The sequence below is a fragment of the Equus asinus genome, chromosome 13 (assembly GCF_041296235.1).
Source record: "Equus asinus isolate D_3611 breed Donkey chromosome 13, EquAss-T2T_v2, whole genome shotgun sequence".
NCBI classification, from domain to species: domain Eukaryota; kingdom Metazoa; phylum Chordata; class Mammalia; order Perissodactyla; family Equidae; genus Equus; species Equus asinus.
In genome coordinates, this window is record NC_091802.1 from 43,820,471 (window position 1) to 43,838,198 (window position 17,728).

At 57.5% G+C, this 17,728-nt stretch overlaps 3 protein-coding genes and 1 long non-coding RNA gene across 10 annotated transcripts in view; 2 read left to right on the plus strand and 2 right to left on the minus strand.

Annotated features, from left to right (window-relative positions):
* Nucleotides 1-6,168, plus strand: part of FMNL1 (formin like 1) — a 24,827-nt gene extending 18,659 nt beyond the window's left edge. For 4 of the 7 annotated variants that reach the window (XM_070483390.1, XM_070483388.1, XM_070483393.1 and 1 more), the window contains 13 exons: nucleotides 155-407; nucleotides 646-948; nucleotides 1,138-1,262; nucleotides 1,913-2,115; nucleotides 2,609-2,843; nucleotides 3,021-3,089; nucleotides 3,672-3,752; nucleotides 3,835-3,964; nucleotides 4,089-4,252; nucleotides 4,476-4,577; nucleotides 4,701-4,796; nucleotides 5,061-5,181; nucleotides 5,703-6,168. In XM_070483390.1, coding sequence (XP_070339491.1) covers nucleotides 155-407; nucleotides 646-948; nucleotides 1,138-1,262; nucleotides 1,913-2,115; nucleotides 2,609-2,843; nucleotides 3,021-3,089; nucleotides 3,672-3,752; nucleotides 3,835-3,964; nucleotides 4,089-4,252; nucleotides 4,476-4,577; nucleotides 4,701-4,796; nucleotides 5,061-5,181; nucleotides 5,703-5,806 — 1,986 coding nt within the window. In that variant the 3' untranslated portion in view covers nucleotides 5,807-6,168. Of the gene's footprint in view, nucleotides 1-154; nucleotides 408-645; nucleotides 949-1,137; nucleotides 1,263-1,912; nucleotides 2,116-2,608; nucleotides 2,844-3,020; nucleotides 3,090-3,671; nucleotides 3,753-3,834; nucleotides 3,965-4,088; nucleotides 4,253-4,475; nucleotides 4,578-4,700; nucleotides 4,797-5,060; nucleotides 5,182-5,346; nucleotides 5,552-5,702 lie in introns of those variants that run through there. The other 3 variants (XM_070483392.1, XM_070483394.1, XM_070483389.1) reach the window with 2 other exon arrangements.
* LOC106836479 (spermatogenesis-associated protein 21-like) lies at nucleotides 6,138-9,150 on the minus strand. Its single transcript, XM_070483396.1, has 6 exons — nucleotides 9,071-9,150; nucleotides 8,108-8,251; nucleotides 7,681-7,752; nucleotides 7,477-7,597; nucleotides 6,779-6,937; nucleotides 6,138-6,366 (listed from the first exon to the last, which is right to left on the minus strand). Exons 2-6 carry the CDS (start codon nucleotides 8,196-8,198, stop codon nucleotides 6,138-6,140), a joined length of 672 nt encoding a protein of 223 aa, XP_070339497.1. The 5' UTR covers nucleotides 8,199-8,251; nucleotides 9,071-9,150.
* LOC123276497 (uncharacterized) lies at nucleotides 6,790-16,448 on the plus strand. Its single transcript, XR_011493884.1, has 4 exons — nucleotides 6,790-7,130; nucleotides 12,538-12,673; nucleotides 15,180-15,348; nucleotides 15,959-16,448. It is a non-coding gene; the product is annotated as an uncharacterized lncRNA (long non-coding RNA).
* Nucleotides 11,153-14,517, minus strand: SPATA32 (spermatogenesis associated 32). The gene is made up of 4 exons (XM_070483395.1): nucleotides 14,210-14,517; nucleotides 13,328-13,382; nucleotides 11,940-12,982; nucleotides 11,153-11,347 (listed from the first exon to the last, which is right to left on the minus strand). The coding sequence occupies exons 1-4, from the start codon at nucleotides 14,377-14,379 to the stop codon at nucleotides 11,263-11,265; spliced, it is 1,353 nt and encodes a 450-aa protein (XP_070339496.1). The 5' UTR covers nucleotides 14,380-14,517; the 3' UTR covers nucleotides 11,153-11,262.
* Nucleotides 16,449-17,728: the final 1,280 nt, after the last annotated feature.

Consider the following 17,728-nt stretch of genomic DNA (forward strand, 5'->3'; position numbering starts at 1 on the left):
CTGGGGCCATAGGCCGGGCCAGGGGCGGGCCGGGCTCCCAAGAACAGATCACTTGGGGCTTCTAGGCTTGACACCTCCCTCCAGCCGGGCAAGAGGATGGGGCTTCTGTGCCAGGCCTGCTGGTGGGCACTGACCCCTCCTCCGGGGCTCACAGGACCGCTTCAGTGAGTCGACCGCCATGGGCGTCTCCAGGCGTCCGCCTGAGCCTGAGAAAGTGCCTGCCCCCGCCCCGGCGCGGCCTTCCGCCCTGGAGCTGAAGGTGGAGGAGCTGGAGGAGAAGGGGTTAATCCGTATACTGCGGGGGCCCGGGGATGCTGTCTCCATCGAGATCCTCCAGGTCGCTGTGGCAACTCCGAGCGGCAGTGATGCCCCGACTCCGGGGGTGCCCACCGGCTCTCCCAGCCCAGGTGCGCAGGAGCTTCAAGTTGGGTGGGATGGAGGCGGGAGAACCAGGGCTAGAGGGGGAGCCTGGGGACGTCTGCGGCCGGGAGAGGTAGGTTTGGGTTGTGGGCGTGGCTCAGGTAGGCGCGGGAGGGCAGGGAATGGGCCCAGTGCGCATGCGTAAAGCGGGTAGGCGGAGACGAGACCACCCAAGTCAAGACATTGACACCCCTTTCCCTTCTCCCCGGTCCTTGCTGGGCTCAGATCTCCCACCTGCAGCAGAGCCGGTTCCCGGAGCAGCGCCCCCACCGCCCCCGCCCCCGTCCCCGCCCCCACTGCCCAGCCTCCCCTCCCAGCAGGAAGCCCCGCCCTTGGCGCCCCCACCGGCCCCACCTCTCCCAGGCAGCCCGGAGCCCCCGCCCCCGCCGCCTCTGCCGGGAGACTTGCCGCCCCCACCCCCGCCGCCCCCGCCGCCTCCTGGTACAGATGGTCCGGTGCCTCCGCCGCCCCCGCCTCTGGGAGGTCCCTCTGATGCCCTTGGAAGGCCCGGCCCAGAGATGGGCCCAGGTAAGTCCACCACCCAGGGCTGGGGGGAGATGGAGGGAGTAGCTTCGGCTTCAGTATCCTCCCGGACCCTCTGTCTAGGGGGTCTCTTACAGCCTCCTGCCTGCCCTGTCAGGCCTCGCTGGGCCTCAGTTCCCTCAAGCCACCCCACCCCCTAACGCCTCAGTGCTCACCATCTCTCCCCTATCCCAGGAGTGAAGGCCAAGAAACCCATCCAGACCAAGTTCAGAATGCCGCTCTTAAACTGGGTGGCCTTGAAACCCAGCCAGATTACAGGCACCGTCTTCACCGAGCTCAATGATGAGAAGGTGCTACAGGTGAGTGCCGCCCTGCCTTGCTCCCAGTGTGGGCGTCAGAGGAGAGGGGACTTGCCTGGATCATGCTGGGTACTAGTCTTCTCCACCCCATTTTATAGATGAGGACTTGGAGGCCCAAGGATGGGCATTAAGCCAAACTGGGTTAGTGCCTCTAGTAGCTGTGTATCCGGACTCCTCTGGAGGCCTTCCCTCCATCCCTGCAGAGGGGCACATCCCTCCCCCCAGTGTGGTGCCACTCTCCTTCCAGGCCCCTCTCACAGATAATCAGGGCCTCAGCCCTTCTAATTCCACTTTCAGTTTTCCAAAAGGGATGTGTTCTGTTGCCTCCAGGCCATTGCGAATGCTGTTCCCTCTGCCTGGAATGCCCTTCTCTTTCTCCTTTTTACCCCTGGCCAATTCAGCTCCTCCTTCAGCTTTAATGGCTTGGGGTCTGGGTCCCTGGGTGGGGTGCTGCTCATCTTCCTTCTCCTCAGGGCTCCCTGATGAATCCCCCATCAGGGCCGGTGGCCAAGCTGGGTTACTGGTTTGTTTCCCTGCTGGTGGCCTGGTCGAGGCTGGATAGGTGGCTCCAGCACTGAGCACAGTGCTCAGCCAGGAGTGTACCTGCCCCTGGTCCCACCCAGCCCCACCTCCTCTCCCTGCCCCCTCAGGAGCTGGACATGAGTGACTTTGAAGAGCAGTTCAAGACAAAATCCCAAGGTCCCAGCCTGGACCTCAGTGCTCTGAAGAGTAAGGCAGCGCAGAAGGCCCCCAGCCAGGCCACGCTCATCGAGGCCAACCGGGCCAAGAACCTGGCCATCACCCTGCGTAAGGGCAACATGGGGGCCGACCGCATCTGCCAGGCCATTGAGACGTGAGTGCCCCTCCTCCTAGGGGATGTGCTTGTGGGCAGCCTATCCCCTCTGTTAGGCCAGGATCCTCAGGCAGGTCCTAGTAAAAGAGCCCCAGCTGTGGGATAGAGCCAGCCAAGCTTCATACCAACACAGGTCAGGGAGGAGGGCCGGGGACCTTGTTCCCATTTTCAGCCTGAGAAAACAGGTCATTGTGTGAGTCCCTGCCCAGACCCAAACGTGCCCATTCCCTCCCTGCCTCCTTGCCCAGCACTCAGCCCAGGCATTTACAGCTGGGCATCTGCCACTGTCGCATGATGGGGACCCCAGACTTCCCAGCTCCCAGTTTTCCTTGATTCTTATCTCTTGTTCCCTGAAGCTGTTGGCAGATAGCAAATACTGAAGTTCATTTATTCAATCAAGGGGGAAGGGTAGTTTTACCCTCAAGAACTGGTGGATGTGGAGTGATACTTACCCGCCCCCCTGTCCCCCCCCAACCCCCAATGCGCGCTCAAGGTACGACCTACAGGCCCTCGGCCTGGACTTTCTGGAGCTGCTGACCCGCTTCTTGCCCACGGAGTATGAGCGCAGCCTCATCGCCCGCTTCGAGCGGGAGCAGCGGCCGATGGAAGAGCTGTCGGAGGAGGACCGCTTCATGCTGCGCTTCAGCCGCATCCCGCGCCTGCAGGAGCGGATGGCCACGCTCACCTTCCTGGGCAACTTCCCGGATACTGCCCAGCTGCTCATGCCGGTGTGGGCGGGGCAGGCAGGGCGATGTGGGCGGGGCAGAGAGGGCGTGGCGCCCGGGTTGGGATGGGGAGGAGGCAGCTAGCTCCAAGAGGGCTTCTGGGAGGGCTTCAGCCTCCTATGTATCGGCTTGTCCCCCACCCCGCCCCAATTTACCTTGTCTCCCCCATCCCACCCCTAGCAACTGAATGCCGTCATTGCAGCCTCAATGTCCATCAAATCTTCTGACAAACTCCGCCAGATCCTGGAGGTGAGAGCCCAGGGCAAGGGTCTGGGAGGACGGGCCCACCCACGACCCCTTGCCTGATCTGGGTCATGTGAGAGGGAGACACGGGCCCTGCCTTGCACACCTTGGATGCAACAAATGTGGTGTTCCCACCTCTCATATACAGGCTCAGAGGGACATACTGAGGTGGGGGTGGGGGCTATGTCTACAACGGCGCACCTCAGACCCCACCCCAGGGTCAAGCCCCCTCCAGGTACTGCAGTGTGGTTAGAGCAGAGTACGCGCACCTGCTCAGGGAGTCTCAGGGAACCAGCATCAATAGCTGTTAGAAAAGCTGAGACCTCACAGCCTAGGAGGAGATGTCGGCAGCAGAGTTTTGGCTGGGAATCGCAGAGGACAAAATTGGGTGTGCCATGGTGTTAGGTGTGCACATGTCAAATATGTACACACATGTACATGTGTCACAGACTTGAGGGGTCCACTCAGGAGTGCAGTGGGGACCGAGTGTAGGCTTGCTCTTTGCCACCTTTTCCACTTGTGCAGTTTATTCTTCAGGGGGTTGCTCAGCCTGGCCCCCTACTGAGCTCTGCCCCCTGCCTCTCCCAGATCGTCCTGGCCTTCGGCAACTACATGAACAGCAGCAAGCGTGGAGCAGCCTATGGCTTCCGGCTCCAGAGTCTGGATGCGGTACGGGGGCGAAAAGGGGTCTGCTGGCCTGGGGGATGGAGGATGCCTGGTGGCCTGTGGCTTACAAGAGGTCCCCATGCAGCTGCTGGAGATGAAGTCGACTGATCGCAAGCAGACGCTGCTGCACTACCTGGTGAAGGTCATTGCTGAGAAGTACCCACAGCTCACAGGCTTCCACAGCGACCTGCACTTCCTGGACAAGGCCGGCTCAGGTATGGAGGGGGAGGGGCTCAGCCCTGGGAACTGATATGTGTTGGGATAAAGGGGCCACAGGATGTAATTGGACAAGAATGCTGCCTCTCTGACTCCCTGCCTCTGTACTGTCCCACCCCCTAGTGTCCCTGGACAGTGTCCTAGGGGATGTGCGCTCCCTGCAGCGAGGCCTGGAGTTGACCCAACGGGAGTTTGTGCGGCAGGATGACTGCGTGGTGCTCAAGGAGTTCCTGAGGGCCAACTCACCCACCATGGATAAGCTACTGGCAGACAGCAAGACGGCTCAGGTGGGCTGTGGCTGGCGCGGCCCTGGAGGTGGGGAGGCTGGGGTGGAGTATAAGGAATTACTTAGTGGCATTGGGTAGCCATGGCCTGGAGGAGCGTGGCCACAGCAGGGACACCTTGGTGGATGGAGCAGGAATGAGGGGCCATGTGCCAGGAGGAGCAGAGATGAAGTGGCTAGTGTGTTAGGGGGTCCATGGTGATGGGGCTGACAGGCTGTGCCCACAGGAGGCCTACGAGTCTGTGGTGGAGTACTTCGGAGAGAACCCCAAGACCACGTCCCCCTCCATGTTCTTTACCCTCTTTAGCCGCTTCATCAAGGCCTACAAGGTATGTGTGTCTGGTGGGCAGGCTGGGAGCCCTGCAGAGCATTACAGCCTCTCCACCTGGGCATTGGGAGGGGCGGGATAGTCGAGGGAGGGCTCCCTCATGGAGACTGCTTCGGCCCCTCAGAAAGCTGAGCAGGAGGTGGAACAGTGGAAGAAAGAAACAGCTGCCCAGGAGGCAGGCGCCGACACCCTGGGCAGAGGGGAGCCCCCAGCACCCAAGGTAGGCAGCTGCCCCTGAGCTTGGCACCGGGTTGCTGGGATGCTTGGGATCCTCATCCCAAAGATCGGGCCCTCCTCCACACCCTCATTTTTATGGGCAGACCCTGCCCAAGGTGGAGACAGTGCTCCAGTAGCCTGGGATGGGAATGGGCTCCCCTCTTCCAGCTGTGGGGCACCTGGCAGATGTCCTAGGGTTTGGTGTCATGGGAAGAGGGGGTCCTGGGAGCTGGAGCTGTTTACCTTCCCTCCCCCCCCCCCCCCACAGTCCCCACCCAAGATCCGGCGGCAACAGATGGACCTCATCTCTGAGCTGAAACGGAAACAGCAGAAGGAGCCGCTTATCTATGAGAGTGACCGTGATGGGGCCATTGAAGATATCATCACAGGTGAGGGCTTGGCCAGGTCTATCCTGCCCTTGGTCTGTCTTTCTATGCTGTCTTCCAGTCCCCTCACCCCCACCCTAGGGGTCTGGCTGCCTCACTGTCTCTTGCTACCTTTTCTGTCTTTTTCCTTTTTCCTTTCTCTCCCCCCTCCTCCCTCCCAACCCTCAGTGCTCAAGACGGTGCCCTTCACGGCCCGCACCGGCAAGCGGACGTCCAGGCTCCTCTGTGAGGCCAGCCTGGGAGAGGAGATCCCCCTCTAGCCCCCCAGGTACCCCGATGGCCTGGCCTCTGATCCGACTGGCTGCCCACAGCCCTGGGGGCCCTTGGGGGGACTGAGTCCTGTGCCCTCTTCTGGGCCATGCATGGCTGGGATGTGTTTGAGGGGTGTCTGGTAAACATAAACAGGCCCCCTCCCACATGTACGCAACCTGGGTCCCTAGAAGGGTGAGGCCTGTGCCCTAGAGTGGTGCTCCCAGCGCCGGGCAGACTCCTGAAGGGTAAATTTGTCTCCTCTCGGCTGCCAGATTTGCGGAACCAGCCCTACATCCGCGCAGACACAGGCCGCCGCAGTGCTCGCCGGCGCCCCCCGGGACCTCCCCTGCAGGTCACCTCCGACATCTCGCTGTAGCCGCTATTTCCGAAGATGGACTCTGCGGGTTGGGAGGGGACTGGGGGCAGGGGCAGGCCGGGGCTCAAGGAAGGCGGTCCTCAGCTCGGCTGGGCCGGGCAGCCTCCTCCGCCGCTGTCCCCAGCCGTGGGCCCACCTCAAATGGGCCGGCGCACTCTCATCTTGCCACAGGGGGCAGCATCGCCGGCCCCTCCCCCTAGATGCTGCTTGCAGCACCCTTTTCCCCCCAATAGCCATACTTAGCCTCAGCGAGAGCCTGGCCTGTAACTTATAAAGTGCAACCTCGTGACCCCCGACCCCAAGTTCCAGGGACTCTCCATGGACCTTATTTTTATACAAGATTAATAAAGACGTTTGCAAAAGATCTGCGTCCGCTCCGTGCCCGCCCCCACCTCGCGCAGCCTGTTTCGTCCAGCAAACGCTTTACTTGTATAAGTTCTTCATAGGAGGTCTCTGCAAAGAGGCTGGCGAAGGGGAGAAGGGCTGCTTCTGCACTAGAGTTGGGGGGGAGGGAGCCAGCTTCGTGGGTCCCACAGACTCTAGTGGCTGGCCCACGAAGCCTGCGGGAGGGCAGAGGGGGCGTGCGGAGGGTCAAACCTGCAGCTCCAGTTAGAGACGCTGGATTAACTACACCGCAGTCCTCCCTTCCGCGAGCCCTGCCCTATTTCCGCCAGTCGCGTCTCCTACCTAGGTACCCTGCCCCTTTTTCTTACGCCCCGCCCTATCCTTAGCCGCGCCCGTGAGTGATCTCAGATGACATCTCCGCCTCGGTCTCCGCCTTCCTTGCCTCTATTTCTCGCAGTCCTACTCCACCTCTTCGCCTGCCCCTCCCCTCCCCTCCCCTCCCCTCCCCTCCCCGCCTGTCACGTCCCATCTGCAGCCCCGCCCCACGCCGTAGCTACGCCCACAGTCTCCCGGTCCCGCCCGTTATCTGCATGGCCCGCCCCGCCCCGCCTCCTTCCCCGGCTTCACCTTGGCTGGGCGGCCGCGGGTTGGGCCCCAGCTTGGGGCGGCTGGGCTGGTAGCACTCGGGAAGTCGGACGAGGGGGCGCGGGGCACAGTTCCGCGTCTTGCGTTCTGGCCGCATCCGCCGGGCCAGGTTCGGTATCTGAGAGTAGGGGCTGTGCGTCCCTGGGGTGGGGAAGCCGGGGGAGGAAAATGTGGGGCTGGTCTTGAGCGCGGGCCCTGAGTGAGAGTTCCACCCCGCCCGCCCCGCGCGGGTCCCCGCCCAGCCCGGGGCACACCCGCTTTGTGCAAGCTGAGCAGCGAGCGCGCCAGCTCGGCGTTGGAGAGGCCGCTGAGGCGCGTGGCCTGGCAGAAGAAGGTGAGGTCCGCGTGAGCGCGCGCGGTGCGGCCGTGGCCGCGGGAGCGGCCGTTCCAGCCTGAGTTCAGCCGCAGAGCCCGCTGCTTCGTGGAGTAGTAGCTTGAAGGAGAGAAGTGGGGCAGCCGCCTCAGACTCTGCCTCCCCCAGCCGTTTCCATCTCACGTGTGAGGAAACCCAAGCAGGACAGGAAGCCACTTGTCTCTGGCCAGGGGCAACTTGGCGCCCAGGAAACTGACCCAGAATTCAGGGCTCCTGTCTCTGGGGCAGGAACTTCAGGGGACCCCCGCATGGGGCAGAGTCTGCTCCCCCCATCCTGGGCCCTGCAGCTGGGTACAATTGTGCCCACCTCATCACCTCCTGCGCCGACTTGGAGGGCACGAAGCCCTGGCTCATGAGCTTGAACAGTATCTCTAAGAACAAGGTCTGCAGGCCCTGGGGGTCACAGACCCGGCTGTTCCTCACCTGGCCTGGGGGCAGAGAACATGGGGAAGGATAAGGAGGAGGCTCCGCCAGGCCAGGCCCATCCCTGCCCCACCAGCAGTCCCCTCACCCAAGCACTGAGCAAGGCGATGGCTGTCGGTGAGGACACCCAGGAAGTCTTTGAAGTTTACAGTTCCATCACCTGGGAAGAGAGCGAGAGGAGTGGGTGCTGTGGGTGCCTGCCCCTGCAGAAGGCCGACCCTGCATATGCAGTAGGGGCTTGCCAGCAGTTCAGGCATTAGAGAATCCACTTCTGCCTCTAGCCAAGGGTGGACGCTGATTTGAGTGGGGGAGAAGTAGCCCTTGCCCTGGGGGAGCCCCAAGTCAGGATGAGGATTAACACAGCAGAAATGTTTAGGGGCTATCGGATAGGCGTGTAGATCAGGGCAGGCTTCCTGGAAGAGGTCACTTTAAAACAGGACCAGGCCAGGATTTTGTGGACAAGGGAGGCGTTTTTCAGAGCTAGAGGTGGGAGAGGGCAGGGATGGGGTACCCACCATCCAAGTCTGCCTGCCGCAGAGCCTCACACATCTCCTGTGGGCTCAGCTGGATACCCACGTTGTGCAGGGCAGCTTTCATGCTGCGCATGTCTATAGCGCCTGTCGGGCTGGAGCTGAACAGTTTGAAGATATCCTGGAAGGCTGTTGGGGGTGGGGGGTGGCGGGCGGAGGGGGAAGGCAGCAAAGTGAACCACACTCACAGGTACACTGAGATCCTCCCAGGCTAGCTCTCAGAGGGGACTGAAGACTTGGGTCACTCTAGCCCCTGGGCAATATAACTTCTAATATAAAGAACAACAGTGGCTGCTGCTTGTTGGTGCTTGTTAATTGCCCATTCAGTTCTCATGTCCAGAACTCACATTTGGACATGTTTACGTGAAAAACATTCAAAACTCATGTCCAAGGTCATGTCACAAGTAGGGGCAGTGCCGGGCTGTGGCCTCGGCAGTCTGGCTCTGGAACTACAGTGCTCTGAGGCCCCAGGAGCTCCACTGGCCCCTGGCATGTAGCAGGTACTGAAAATTATTGATGATGAATAAAATGATTCTGCTTTGAGATGCCCATGCCAATATTAGTATATAATATTTGGGAGGGTATTGGAGCCCCAAATGCAGGAGTGGTTCCTTCTAACCCTACCCTCACAGCTCCAGACCCCAGGGGGACAGGGAACTCAGAGTCTTTTTTTCCACCCTTTCTCCCGATTTCCCTACTCCCTTCCTCTTTCCATCCTGTTCATCCATGCACCATCCAAATACCTTCCTATCCACCAATCCATCCCCCCGTCCTTCACATCCACATCCACATCCATGAGCCCCAGAACTGTAGAGATAAGCAGACTAGACTGGCATGGAGGGAAGGTTCCAATATAATCACAAGCTTCTTGCAGCTCTAGACTCTGGGCAAGAAACCTCCTGAGCACCCCCCAATTTTCCTCCCTGCTCTCAGCTCTGGTGCCCTTACCTGCTAGCTGCTGGGGTGTCAGGAGTAGCAGGTCCTCGACTGCAAAGCTGCCTCAGGGGGAAGAGGTTGGAAAGGGCTTAGCACTTGCTGCAGAGAGATGCCAGGGCCAGGCATCTCTTACCTAACCCTAAACCCAGCACCGCAGGCCTGGCCTCCAGTCCCTGCCCTCACCTCGGAGACCTGGTGCCTGGGCCTGACTGTACTGAATGGGTAGCCGCAAGGCCCTTGAACTCTCTGGCCCTCCAGGGGGCCTGCTTAGCCCCCGTGGCCATGGCTGCTGCTGGCTCCATCTGGGTCAGCAGGGCAGTGCCCCACTGCAGCCTTCTCTTCTGTGTCCTGCTGGTCTGCTCTGCTCCTGGGTCTTGTGTGAGCAGTCTTTGAGGATTCTGCACAGGCCTTGGAGGCGAGGAGAAGACAAGGCCAAGGGGCCCAGCCCACTTGAGTGCTCAGTCTCCAGGGGACCAAGGACCAGGCCGGGGGTGCACAGCTCCACCTCCTCCCAGGATCCCCCATGCCAGCCTGCACCCACAGTCCTCTATCCAGGGCATTCTGGGGGCAGTAGCTTGGAGTAGTAGTGGCCCTCCCCAGCCCTGGTCACCTGTACATTCTCTGTGCCGACCGAGGTCTCTTGATTTTCTGCCCTCTGCTGCCTGGAAGGCAGAGTCACAGGCTCTGAGGCTGGTCTGCACCCCAGGCTGCAGCCCCCAGGTTGGCTTTGGGGTGGAGTTTAACATCTTTTGGCAGGGGTACACTCTCTCCCCGCGGCTGGCCCGCTCCTCCCTGCTGGAGCACCTGCTGTTTTATTCTTTTGAGTTTCTGCCTCCTTTAAGGCACCTGAATTTGAGATTCCGCTCCGGAAGCTAACACCAGATGGCAGTGCCCGAGGGGAGAAGCAGGCCCCAGACTCTTGAAGTGAGGACGTGGGAGAGCAGGGTCCATCCCAAGGTGGGAATGTGGCCCACCTTACCCAGGTCCCCTGGGAGGGAAGGATTCTCTTCCCCACATTTTAAAAAATACTCCAGGAAGATGAGTCCCAGCAGCCTAACGACACTTCTGGCCCAGCCCCTCCCCAGACACTCACCTCTGCATCTCCTCCTCATCTCTCCCTCCAGCCTCCTGCCCCCTCTCTTCTGGCCCGACCCATTCTAAACTGCTACTGCTTCCTAATCCCACTCTCCCGGGTCCTCTCAGGTGGGGCAGGCTCTTGAGGAGCTGCAAGGCTTGGTTTTCACCGACAGGGAGTCTTGGCCTGGAGTGGGTCTCAAGGCTGACCAGTGTGCTGCCCCCATCTCTTCCTCCCGGACTTCCCTCTTCATGCCCATGTCCATCCCTGTGCTCCAAATTCCCTTCCCTCCTTTGCTGCCATCTCTCCTCTTCCAGAAGCTTCCCCACATTGTCTGTCCTTCCCTGACGTGGAGAGGCTTGTGTGCATGTTTAGTACAGGTGTCTGGGTCACAGGCACGTGTGTTGATATGTGTTTGTGCACGTGGCATGTGCTTCCTGTGTGTGTGGATGTGTTATGTGAGTGCCTGTACGTGAGGTATGCTGGTCAGCTGATGGTGTGTGTGTGCGCGCATGTGTGTGCATGTGTCTGGGCTGCGTGCACCATTACACATGGGCTTCGTCCTACAGTTTGAGGTGCCTCCAACTCAAGGCTGTGGGCCCCTGGAGGGCCAGCCCTTCGGCTTCCTTCTTCCCCTCCTTCAAGGACCCCATCCTTTCCCCATGCCAGGCCTTCCCAGTGGAGAGAAGCAGGAAGAACTTCCCTCAGACTTGCCTTCTTTCCCGCCCAGCCCTACCCGCAGGACGTTCTCCCCTCAGATGATCCCAACTTGTCCCTGGCTTCAGGCCAAGAGGAATCCCCATTTCACCAACTAAGAAACGGAAGCCTCAGAGGAGGCACTGAGGCCTCCCCGAGACTGGTGATGAGTCTCTGCTGCTGGCTTAGAGGTCTGGAGAGGTGTGAGTGAAGTGGAACTACCCGGGGGCAGTGAGCAGGCGACAGAACGGGCAGCAGAGCCCTCAGGGGGCAGGTGGGGCAGGTGGGGCTGGGGCAGCTAAAAAATGGGAGTGGCATCCCTGAAAAATCAACACTAGGACGCCGCAGCCAGGTGAGCTCACTGGACCAGGAGCGTTTGCACAAAAGGTCTGAGCCGGGGGCCAGCACTGGAGGCTTTACTGGTTTTGTCTAGTCATTTCTCTGGGGAAGTTGGGGATGACAGCTTAAAATGGATTTTCAGCAATAATGGACTCCCTTTCTTGGTTCCCGGCACCGAGCTGCAACGCAAAAGAGAGAATGTCACTTGGGCCGTCCCCCAGAGGCCTCTCTGAGGAGGGCACGGGGTTAAGGGGGCCTCTTCTTGCTGCACGCTGATGGGCAGCTGCCGTTCTGTATCCATTCATCACCAGGAAGCAAGAGGTGCTGGAGAACCCTGTTCCCTCCTTCTCTGCTCGATGGAGGTGTCCCGGGCCCAGGGATGGGGCCTTCAGGTTCTCAGAGGGCAGACACCAGATTGAGCATTTCCACTGGGGGTGAGGCATCTACCCTCTGAATGGGAAGCTTCCTAATGCTACAATGGCTCTTCCCATTTTGAACCCAGGTCCCTACCTGAGCCCTGGAGTGCTCACCCTCCATGGTCCCCTGGCCTCCTCTAGCCCTGGCCTTGGCACTGCACCTCAGTCCACCGGAACCTGGTTTCCAGCAGCCTTTATGAGGTCACTGAGGGTTGAGATGTCACGGCCCATCCCATGCCCTACTCAGCCCCTCATTCCACTGTTCCTCACCCCCACCAGCTGTGTGAAGAACGGCCCACCCACACATCCTAGCACAGCCCCCACTTGCATGGAGCTGTAGGCCAGCCTTGCTTACTCGTTCATGGCTCTTTGCAACCTAGGGGACATGGTTGAGGGCTGGAGAAGATTCACTTCCCCTTCGATGGTGGCCCTCTTGACCCCCGGCTTGCTGAAGTCAAAGGAAGGGCAAGGGACATTCTCATCTCCCTGCTTCCAAGCTTTCTGCGGCTCCCCGGCTTCAAGTGGTTTCTCCAGCTCCTCAGTGGGCTCCTCCCGCTCTGGCTTCTCCATGGCCGGCTGGGTCTCCTCAGTGGGCTCCTCCCGCTCTGGCTTCTCTATGGCCGGCTGGGTGGTGGGATCCACGGCGGGCTCTGTGGAAGGCTCCATGACCTTCTTGGGTGGATCTTTGATCATGTGCTCCAAGTTGGGCAAGTCTACCTTGCCAGAGGAGGCCATGGCCAGGGAAGTTGCGAAGTTGATCAGCTCTGCCAGGCTAAGGCCTGGTGAGAGATTGGAGGAAGATAGGCAGGGGCTTGGCGGCTGCTGGGAGCCTGTGGCTGGAAGCGCTGGCTGGGGGCTGGGGTTCTGCAGCTGCTTCTCAGAGCACAAGGTGTCCTTGAAGACCAACTCCTGGTCCGAGCAGCTGGTGGTCTCACTCATGCTCTTCTTCCTAGGCTGCATGCTGATCGCCCGTTGCAGGCTGTGTTCTGAGGCCTGGATGAGCTTGTCTGCCCGGAAGAGGTGCTTGGAGGTCTGCACACGGATGGAGCGATGGTCGGGGTACACCTGGTCCTCCTCTGTGGAACTCAGGTAGCTGGAGTTTGACCTCACACTCCACTGGCTCATGTCCTGCTGCATTAGCCTCTCCATGTAGCGGGGGAGGCACTCTATCCTGTACCCCTGTTGCTCAGGGTCTTCACTGCAGGACTCCAAGTCAGCCACCTTCAAGTTGGGCCCCATGTTCAGCTCTTCCTCGGGCTCCAGCGTGAGTGCTGGGCACAGAGCAGACGGCAGCAATGCCTCGGGCTCCGGTTTTGCCTCCAGCTCCGGTTCTGGGTCCAGGTCCGGGTCCAGGTCTGCTTTGTGGCTGGGCTCCAGCTCTAGCAATTCTTTCTCCAGCTGTAAAGTTTCAACTGAAAGCTCAGGAGTCCCCTGCCCCTGAGGTCCTCCCTAGTGACAATTCCCTGCCCCGCCCCCTCCTGCCCCTTGCCCCCACCCCCACCCCTACTTCCCTACTACTCACTTCCTCCACAGCTGCCGCTTCCAAGATATCTGCCTGGGGTAGGGAGGTGGTGTGGGCAGGTGGTGAGGGTGGGTGTGTGTCAGCGTGCCAACATTGGCTGGCACTAGGGTCCCAGAATTGTCAAGGGAAGGGGCTGGTCAGGATTTAGGGAAGACGGGCCTCGAAGAACTCTGCCCCTTGCCTACTACCTCCCCATAAAAGGCGCCCCTGCCGACTGTTACCTCCATCTCATCTTCCTCTTGTGCCGCCTGGAGCTGGTATTGGTTTACGTCACCCCTAAGACAGAAGGACAAAGTGGGTGAGAGGGCTCCAAGGGGTGGGGGTGGGGGGGTGGCTTCAGAGGGAAGGGGGTCTCTGTACAGGGTCTGGCAAGATGTCCCCAGCTCATCCACTCCCCTGATTGTCCCCACTCCCACCAAGAATCCTGGAGGACTGTTCTCAAACTTTAGAGAGTTTAGGAAGCCTCTGGAGAGCTTGCCAAGTGGCCCCCCACCCCACAGAGGGATCCAGTTGGTTGGAGGTAAGGCCCAGGACTCCTCATTTTAATCAAGCATTCCCGTGAGCCGATGCAGCTCATTTGGAGACCCAGTGCCCAGAAAGTGGATCCCAAAGAGGGAGTAGTCCCAAGCGATGCCCTCCCTGACCGGCAGACCCAGCTCGCAGATCTGAAAAGCAGAGGTGTGTATGGAGGGCCCCTCGGTTCTTGTCTGCAGTTTGCTGCCGTCTCGGCCCTTGCCCTTGCTGCTTAGCCACTGTGACCCCCTCTCCTTCCTGAGGCGTCTGCCCACCCCACCTGGGACAGCTCTGTCCTTGCAGCAAGGCAGCTCTAAGGGGTCAGGTCCCTTCCATGTCCCTCGGTGTGCCCCGCCACCCCTCAGTCTTCCTCCAGCATCAGGGGCTGGAGGCAGAAGCAGAAGGGGGATGGTAGACACGCCCGCCCTGCCTTTTGGCCTGGATACTGCCCTTGGGGAGATTTTGGCAACAGGCAAGATGGAGGATCCTGCATTGGGAGGTACATGCAAACTTGGCAGCAGTGGCAGGGGGTAGGTTGGTGGTCCTGGAGGGTGGGGAGAAGTCCTATGATGATGGGGACTGGTTCTCACTGTGTCTCCATAATGTCCACCGACGCCTTGCTACAGCAGGGGAATCCACTGGCACCTGGCAGGGAGAAGGGGGTGAGGGCCGGAGAGCTGCAGGTCGGGACAGTCCCTGAGGAGTTCTGCAGCCCAGGTGGTGGTGCTGCTCCAGCCCCTCCTCCCTCCCTGTCCCTCATCTCAGCCCATTTGCCTTCCCCTCTGCTATCCTGCCTCTCATCTCTCTGCTTTCCCTTGCCAGTGTCACCAGCCCTATCCCCCACATCTGCTCCCCTCCACTTGCCACGTTGGCCTTTCCTCCAGCTTTCCCTGATCCATCACCATCCTCCACACAGGTGAATGCTAACAGGATTCACTTCCATTTGTTGAGTGCTACTAGCCCAGGCATTGTCTTGAGCACTTTCTGTGCTTTATCTTATTGATTCAACACAAACAAGGAGAAGAGTTTCACTTGCCCAAGGTCCCTCAGCTGATCATTGCTGAAGTCAGGACTTGAATGCAGGTTTGACTCAAGAAACTCTTAACTCCTCTGCCCTGCATGCTCTCCTACCCAGGAGCCTGTAACTGTATGGGCTCCCCTCTCCTGCCTCAGAGGAACCTTCCTCATCTCCCTCCGTTCCTGCCCCTCTGCCCTCTTTCTCCCTTCTCTCTGGCCGGTCTTCAGCTCTGCCGTTCACCCTCATCCTGGCCTCTCCTACCCTGAAGTCCATCCATTCTTTCCCCAGCTTCTCACCCCACCACACCCTGGGGTCTATCTCCAACTCCAGGCCAGGGTTCTCATCCCGGGGGCTTGTTCTGAGGTGATGCTGACATCTGGTGATTTATGAGCCCGGATCACCTTCTGCAGAGGAGACTGAGAGACTCCTAGGGGGAGGTCCCCTCACCCCAGGCCCCTCCCTGGAGGCTTGTATCTTTTATTACAGAAGCTTTTTTTCCTTCTCTGGGTGTCCTCAGGCTGTCCCATTCTCTGTTTCCCCAGGTAGAGGATAGGGGTTGACGGTGGGGCCATCGTGACAATGGGCAAGCTGGGTCCCCACCAGCCTGGAGTGTGGCAGGAAGTGACAGCCTTGGCTCTGGCTGAGAAGAATTGCTCCCAGGATTATCGGAAGGATCAGAATGTGCTGTGGTCTCTTCCCATAGATGTAGAGGTGAGGAGCATCCCTGCAGGCCTGGTCCCAGGCCTGGGATTTGGGCCCCTCCATGTTCAGCCTGGGCCTCGAGGTCTGGGATCAGCTGGATGATAGGCTGGGACGGTAGTGCCATGGACAGGCTCCCAGTGGCCAGCTCAGTGGCCTCTTCAGGACCCTCCACCTTCTTGACCACCATGCTCCCTTGGCTTCCTCCCCATGGCTCTCTTCATCTCCAACTCCACCTGCCCCAAGGGCAGCTCTTCCCCGGGCTTCTGACCTCAGAGTCTTCCCTTGCTTGCTTTCCAAAGTGTCCTGGGCAATTTAATCAAAACCCAGAGCCTTAACCCTTCCATGACCAGCAGCTGGCTGTGGTTAGGAGAAGAAGGTGTTATGGGGTGAACCTCATAGCAGCCCTGGGGGTTGGAAGCAAAAGCCTGAAGTCAACTCAAATTGGGGCCTCTGTGCCCAACTTGGGAATGTTCTATCAGGGATTCAAGTGACATTCTGTAGTATGTGAAATAATTTCCATTCCCAATTGCTGGCTGCTAGTACATAGAAATGTATTAATCTTGTATCCTGCAGCCATCCTAAATTCCTGTTAGCTTCAATTTTTTCTTCTTATTTGTAGATTCCATAGGGTTGTCTACGTGAAATAATGTTTGCAACTCAAGACAGTTTTACGTCTTCCTTCCCAATCTGGATGTCTCTTATTTCCTTTCCTTGCCTTATTGCACAACAATTGCCAGTAGAATGTTGGATAGAAATGAGAGTGGACATCCTTGCTTTGCTCCTGAGCTTAGGGGAAAGTCATTGATGTTTCCCCATGAAGTACAATGTTAGCTGCAGTTTTTCTCTTCGATGCCCTTCATCAGGTTGAGGAAGTTCCCCCCTATTCCGGGTTTACTTAGTTTTTAAGTAGGAAGGGATGTTGGGTTTTGTCTGAGGCTTTGTCTGCATTTATCAAGATTAGCACATGGTTCTTCCTTTATATTCTGTTATATATTATATATGTTATGTTGTTAACATATGGATAATGTTATATATTATTCTGTTACTAATTCTTTTGTGTTCTGCTTATGGTTAAATAAATGGTTAAATCAATCTTGCATTCTTAGGATAAACACAGTTGGTCATGATGTATTATCTTTTTCTGTATTGTTGAATTTGATTTGCTGGGTTTTTTTTAGAATGTTCACATACCTGTTCATGAGGTATATTAGTGTGTAACTGTGTATAAAATTGCTATTATTTCTTCCTTATGTTTGGTAGAATTCACAAGTGAAGCTTGTGAATCTCGGCCTGGAGTTTCCTTGGGGGAAGACCGTTAATTACAAATTCAACTTTAAAAGATAGACACAGGGATATTTAGCTTGTCTATTTTTCTCTTTTATTGTGGCAAAATACACATAACATAAAATTTCCCATTTTAACTATTTTTAAGTTTACAGCTCAGTGGCATTGAGTATATTCACATTGTTGTGCGACCATCACCACGATCCATCTCCAGAATATTACTTCTTCTTGAGTGAGCTTTCAGAGTTTGTACTTTTTAAGGAATTTGTCTATTTCCTCTAAGTTGTCAAATTTATTGGCATAAGTTATTCATAATATTCCCTATCCTTTTCATATCTGTAGAATCTGTAATGATACCACCTCTTTCATTCCTCATATTGGTGATTTTTTTCTTCTTTCTTTTTTTCTGTTCAGTTTGGCTAGAGATTTATCAATTTTGGTCATCTTCCCAAATCAGCTAGAGATATGTCTGGTACCTGACTGATCATCCTAAAGTGACATCTGCCAGCCAATAAGTCCTGCAACCACAGGCCCCCAGTCAGCTTTTTATGATTTTACTCCTAAATACGGACAACCGAGCAGCACCAGACATTTGAGGAAACTGCCAACATGCCAGTGACAGACCAAGAGAAAAGATGACTTCAGAGCGTCAGGGGTAATTTGGGAAACAGAAGTGAGCTTAAATAAAAACTCTCATCATCTTCAGAGATTCAGAGATGAAGGTATTCAACAATATATATTGCATCCAAAAAACAAGAACAGGATGCTATTAGAAAAGAATTTGAGGAAAGAAAGAGCGCTTTTTTTTTCCTGCTTTTTCTCCCCAAATCCCCCCGGTATATAGTTGTGCATTTTTAATTGTGGGTCCCTCTAGTTGTGGCATGTGGGATGCTGCCTCAGTGTGGCCTGATGAGCGGTGCCATGTCCGTGCCCAGGATCCGAACCGGTGAAACCCTGGGCTGCTGAAGCAGAGTGTGTGAACTTAACCACTTGGCCACAGGGCCAGGCCCAAGAAAGAGCTTTTTGGCAAATAAAATACAAAGAATCTTCCGAGAAAGTGAAACCAAAATATCAAGACAATGTGAGAAAAACAGATCAATTGGAA

What these genes read in the sequence shown, in the direction of transcription:
- LOC106836479 (XM_070483396.1), bottom strand. Translation starts at nt 8,198, where the DNA reads ATGCGCAGCATGAAAGCTGCCCTGCACAACGTGGGTATCCAGCTGAGC. An exon ending in TCGGCGCAGGAGGTGATGAG is followed by an intron (nt 6,938 to 7,476) that starts GTGGGCACAATT and finishes TCCCCACCCCAG; the next exon opens with GGACGCACAGCCCCTACTCT. An exon ending in CCCGCGGCCGCCCAGCCAAG is followed by an intron (nt 6,367 to 6,778) that starts GTGAAGCCGGGG and finishes GCCCTCCCGCAG; the next exon opens with GCTTCGTGGGCCAGCCACTA.
- SPATA32 (XM_070483395.1), bottom strand. Translation starts at nt 14,379, where the DNA reads ATGAGGGACAGGGAGGGAGGAGGGGCTGGAGCAGCACCACCACCTGGG. An exon ending in AAGAGGAAGATGAGATGGAG is followed by an intron (nt 12,983 to 13,327) that starts GTAACAGTCGGC and finishes GAAACTTTACAG; the next exon opens with CTGGAGAAAGAATTGCTAGA. An exon ending in TTGCAAAGAGCCATGAACGA is followed by an intron (nt 11,348 to 11,939) that starts GTAAGCAAGGCT and finishes TTTGCGTTGCAG; the next exon opens with CTCGGTGCCGGGAACCAAGA.